The 5,460-nt window shown below is 42.2% G+C and overlaps 1 protein-coding gene across 1 annotated transcript in view; it reads left to right on the plus strand.

The window, feature by feature from the left end:
* The first annotated feature begins 3,049 nt into the window (after window positions 1-3,049).
* Window positions 3,050-5,460, plus strand: part of urm1 (ubiquitin related modifier 1) — a 10,021-nt gene continuing 7,610 nt past the window's right edge. The window contains exons 1-2 of the mRNA XM_068705486.1: window positions 3,050-3,107; window positions 4,193-4,263. Of these exons, the coding sequence (XP_068561587.1) occupies window positions 3,073-3,107; window positions 4,193-4,263 (106 nt within the window). The 5' untranslated portion in view covers window positions 3,050-3,072. The remainder of the gene's footprint in view (window positions 3,108-4,192; window positions 4,264-5,460) is intronic.

Genomic DNA, 5,460 nt, shown 5'->3' on the forward strand with positions numbered 1-5,460 from the left:
TGTGTGTGTGTGTATGTGTGTGTGTGTGTGTGTGTGTGTGTGTGTGTGTGTGTGTGTGTGTGTGTGTGTGTGTGTGTATCCATGCATGTGTGTGTGTGTCCGTATGTGTGCACGCGTGTGTTTTTGTCCCAACATGTGCTTTTTGTAAACGTGTGTGTGTGTGTGTGTGTGTGTGTGTGTGTGTGTGTGTGTGTGTGTGTGTGTGTGTGTGTGTGTGCCACAACACAGATGTTGCAGGGAGACTGCTGCTGCTCTTGCTGCTTCCTCCCTCCATGAAGGAGGCAGTAGTGCGGCCCGGCAGCTGCTATGCTGAGGGGGGGGTCCAGTTTATTCCAGGTGAAAGATTTCCTGGGAAAAAAAAGAAAGTAGAATTACTGAATTTGTGACAATAAGAAAGTTATAATGGAGAACAGAGAGTACAATAAAATCAAACAGAACAGGACAGAATAGGATGCCACATAATCTCCTACAATAGAAAATGATCATTCGCTCTGCTCTTTGTCTCCTCTTTCCATACAGTTCCATAGGCGTAACATGTTATGGATGTAATCTCTAAGAGGATTCTCTCTGCTTGGTATCATGGTACATGTTAATTTCAGCTCTTTATGTTCCTTATTGAAACAGACCCAAGATCTCCCGGGCCAGCCAGCCAGCCAGCCAACCAGCCAGCCAACCGTCATCAATTCACCCCTAATCTCCCCCCCCCCAGTCCTTTTATAGCTAATCCATTGTGCGGGTCATTGTCATCTGATCATGTGTGACCCTGGCTGCTCTATAGCTGGTGCCTGGCAGCGTAGCATTGACTTTTGACGTTCATCTGCGGGAAGATATGGAGCGTTTCTTAATTTCAGGAAATGTCTCAAATCGCATCCAACTTTGAGTTTGAGAGGCTGAGATGAAGATGGAGTGAGGGCGGGATATAGGGTGGAGACCGCCAGCAAAATAATAAGGAAAGAAAATGTAGTGTTTGTCATGCTAGAGGTTAACTCGGCTCCTTCACAGAATGAAATACTAGTCTGATTAACAATAATCTAATAACATCAATCTGGACATCTTGAATCAGTTAGGGAAGCACGTTTTTTTTCAGATACATTTTAGTTAATGTGCATATGAATATCAGCATATCCCTTTAACAGGGTGTTGTGTATTTGAGTTTATTATAGCATGTCCGCTAAGGTTAGGTTAACAGGTGTTTCAACTGAATTTAAAATATTGAAATATCTCAAATATAAAAAAACAAATCGTATTAAACATGAGAACATCAATTATTTGTGTACGCTTATGAAACACATGTAATGTATGTTTTTGGTCACTTCATACTGAGATGAAGAAAGCACAAGAAGTCCATCAGAGTACAAAAGAAGCACAGCGTACTATCCACAGCTGTGCACCTCAAGGCAGCTCAGTAAATGTGACGCGACACCCAGTGATGGTGTGATCATTCCTGCATAGCTCACGAACTTTACAGCCAGAACGATCGCACCCACACCCCACCTTCTGCCTCCTTGTCCCCCTCCTCCCTCACCCCATGACTGCGTGCTCCTCATCCCAGGACGAGGGGCTGCAGCCACAAATGGCGCATATCATGTCTTTATCATCTTTCAAAACTTCCTCCGCGTCCTCCAGCATCAGAGGACCCCCTTGTTTCCCTGCCTGCCTCCCCGCCATCGCCTCACTCCTCCCTCACCCCTGCCAGGCCCCTGGTCGATCTGTCTATCTGGCCCTGCACTGACTCCTCATTAACACATGAATGAGGACAGGGAAGGGCCTGCTAAGGCTTGGACGCCAACAGAAGGCAGCGGATTTGCAATTCAAACCTCTGACCGACCCCCCCTCCCACCCCCCCAGCCCCCCAGCCCCGCCTCCTCCTCCTCCCGGCCCTGCATACTGGGACTGGAACTGTCACCAGTATGATTGAGGATGCATGCGAGGAGGGAGAGAGGGACAGAGAGAGACAGATGTGCATTCACACACTCATGTCAGGCCTCTGCACACTTTCATATTGACATACACAATGCAAATACATGCAGACATGCACAAGGCATGTGAGAGAGAGAGCGCTGCATACTAATGACTTTCCAATATAATGATTTTCTAAATTAACATTAAGTTCAAGGGAATACCAGTTCATAAATGGAGCCACCGTCACACAGAATCAGTTACAGAGATGCTTCCTGCTCCCAGAGTGCAAACTAAACACGGAGCTGGAGCAAACATCCAGAGGATTAACTTTGACCACCTTTAAATCCAGATTCAAAACGTCTATGATCTGCACTGCCTGTGACTGACTCTCATCATGAACCATCTAGTTCACCTATCCTGTATTTATGTCTCTGTTCTAGACAATTCTATTCTTTAATTTGCATTTTAACATGCAGTCCATGCTGTTTTTATTAATTCTTTAAAAATGTTTTTAATGCATTATGTAAAGCGCATTGCATTTTCTCTTGCGTGTGAAATCAAATATACTTCCCTTGCCTTGGGTTTAAAGGAGCAAAACTTAACATGTGTTCAGAGCAAAACTCAGTTCAAATTGCATACATGTTCAAGTTCAAACAATTCTCTTTTCTTTCATTGTGAATCATATAAAAGCATAAACCTTGTAAAATATGCTTTAGCAATACTGCCCTTAAATATGGTCACGCAAAGAAAGAAAGAGGTGGACAATTAATTTAATACAATTTAATAACAATATGTTTACCTACAAAATATCATTATCATTCTAAAAAGATTATAAGATTGCTTTCAGTTTGCTGATTATATCAAGTCTCCGTTTTTTTTCATTTCTTTATTTTAATTTTTAAACACAACACTGTCCATACCAGGGTTACACAAAGTAAAAAGAAAAAGATCATAAAATAGATATATTTGTTTTTAAAAATCGTTTTAATTACCTTCTTATTCGTAATGTTTCTTATCGGGTTGCCATATTGATGCAGTTCTTGATAAAAAAAAAAATGTCCAAAATTTGTTTTAATGTCCATTAATGTATCCTTTTGTATGGAAAAAAATCGCATCCTAAACGTCACTTCCGGCTTACCCTCTCCACTACTTCCTGCATGTGCCGACAATATGGCAGCGCCCGTAGCGATTCACCTGGAGTTTGGGTAGGCGAATATAACCCTCTTCATGATAACGTGGTGCTCCAGTTGTGTTGCTCTGTGAGCAGTTGTGCGGAAATGAGAGGCTGGATAACCTTTGTGTCCGTTTGTTTTCGCATCGTCAGCCTTCGCTCACTTAAACAACACCTCTCGTCAGTGTAACAGCTAAGCTAGCTGCCTGCTAGTGTTGAGTTTGTTTATGGAATATTCACCATCGTGGGGTCGCGTTGTCTCTGTAAATTGACGGGAGCAGAGAGCCGCTGTGTCTGTGATGTCTGTGACCGGCACACACTCGGTCGGCTCCTGGTTCCTCGTGCACTTCAGCTCAGCCAGATGTGCAGAAGTCTGCCTTTCAAAACATGCCAAGACTTTCTGAACATAAGCTTGAATGAGCTGCAAAACAAAAAGGAGAAGCAGCAGCAATCAACATAAGACCGTAGCTTCAAGTCAGACCTGCTTCACTAGAATGAGGACTTTGGGTTTAAATGACTGTTACTTGTTACTATTGTGAGTATTGTCTTACTCTAAAACAATAAATATGACAGCAACAGACATCAGTACATGATTGGGGATAAGTATAAAGTCCATTTAAGAATAGAAAATCAATATTGTAATATAATTGTTTTATGTTACAGGTCTCATAGCTCCCTGTTATTGGGTAGAAAGGAGCTGATGTGTCACAGTGATTCATAGGAAGGTCAGACGACCATACAACAATGTGACAGTGTCTAATAACAAGCATGCAATGTAACGAATGTGGGAAGAATGTTTCCAGTAATAAATTCATATTGTCTTGGCTTTAAATGCATCGGTCAGTTATTCTAGTCGTTAAGATTATGAGCCGCTTTACGAGAAATTCCTTGGAAAAAAAACTGTCAAGCATTTGTTCTCTTTTCTTATATTAACATGTTGGTCCTCAGACTTTGGTCGTCATGCACCGTCCTCCACTGAAAGTTTGACTTGATGCTCTTTATGTATAAAGCTGTGTTAACTTACGCCTGTATTAAACAGCTTAGCAGGCCTGATGACATGTTCGTCCTGTATTTTGTTAACTCTGACTCTATCTGACTCTTTTTTTTCTTTCTGTCTAGTGGTGGAGCGGAGCTGCTTTTTAGTGGCGTGAAGGAACATCATGTGACCCTTCCGAGCCAATCGGAACCTTGTGAGTACCACCTCGTCCCAAAGAGAGCCTCATTGTGACACGGTTTTCTTTTCAAATAAATCCATGTTTTTAGCTGCATTACGAAGTGATGTTGGTGTTAAATGAACTAAATCAGAATTAGATACGAGGTTCCAGTGTGATGTGTTGCATATCAGGGTTACAGCATCGCCAAGATGACATAATGCGTTGAAATCAATGGAAGCCAATGGCTTCCTGGCAGTTCGGATGGTTTGAGGAGAAACTTAAATAATACTTAATTAATGCCATGTCTGTCCTTCACCTGATGCTAGTCAAACATCTTATTTATTTAACCTTTATTTAGACATGAAGTCTTTTGAGATTCATCATTTTCTGTGACACCTCTGTCATTGATATATGAACAATATGGAAATTATTTATATTAGTATTTGTTGAGGGAAGATGGGGACATATATAGCGATTTGTGACTAGTATAGAAAAACCAATGTAAACAAACCATATATAGTATCTTTATGTTGCACTCCTCTGTCACAACTTCTTCCATGATCCTCCTCTCTCTCTCTCTCTCTCTCTCTCTCTCTCTCTCTCTCTCTCTCTCTCTCTCTCTCTCTCTGTCTCTGTGTCTCTCTCTCTCTCTCTCTCTCTCTCTGTCTCTGTCTCTGTGTGTGTCTCTCTCTCTCTCTCTCTCTCTCTCTCTCTCTCTCTCCATCCATCCATCCTCCCTCATGAATGGATCCTTTCACTTGTGAATGTTGCCCACTGTTAATGCAGATGTTTGTGTGTATGTGAATGGAGGTAGTAAAGGGGGCAAAAGGGGAAGTCTATGTTTTTTCTGATGGTTGCAAAGAGCAGTAGGGTGACAGCTTCTTCTTTTTTTCTTCTTTTTTTTGGTCAAGATTATTTTGGCTGACTTGGCGGGCGTGTGCTCATTTCTCAGTTCATAAAAACTTTCCTACCTCAGGATCCAAATTGATGAGATTTTATTTTGCTGTGGGATTCGGGCTCCTTCCAATATGGGTCACTAACTCACAGAGGAGTCCAGGGAAAACCTGCAGGCCGACTTTATTTCCCAAACCCTGCTCAGGACCCGGGTCATTGAGAAAATGAGGAGAGGAGGGAAGTGAATGGAAGTTGCCTAGAGGTTAAAGTGTGTGTGTGTGTGTGTGTGTGTGTGTGTGTGTGTGTGTGTGTGTGTGTGTGTGTGTGTGTGTTACAGAG

Source organism: Cebidichthys violaceus, unplaced genomic scaffold (assembly GCF_023349555.1).
Source record: "Cebidichthys violaceus isolate CVI_PGR_0920_01 unplaced genomic scaffold, fCebVio1.0.p SCAF_12, whole genome shotgun sequence".
NCBI classification, from domain to species: Eukaryota; Metazoa; Chordata; class Actinopteri; order Perciformes; family Stichaeidae; genus Cebidichthys; species Cebidichthys violaceus.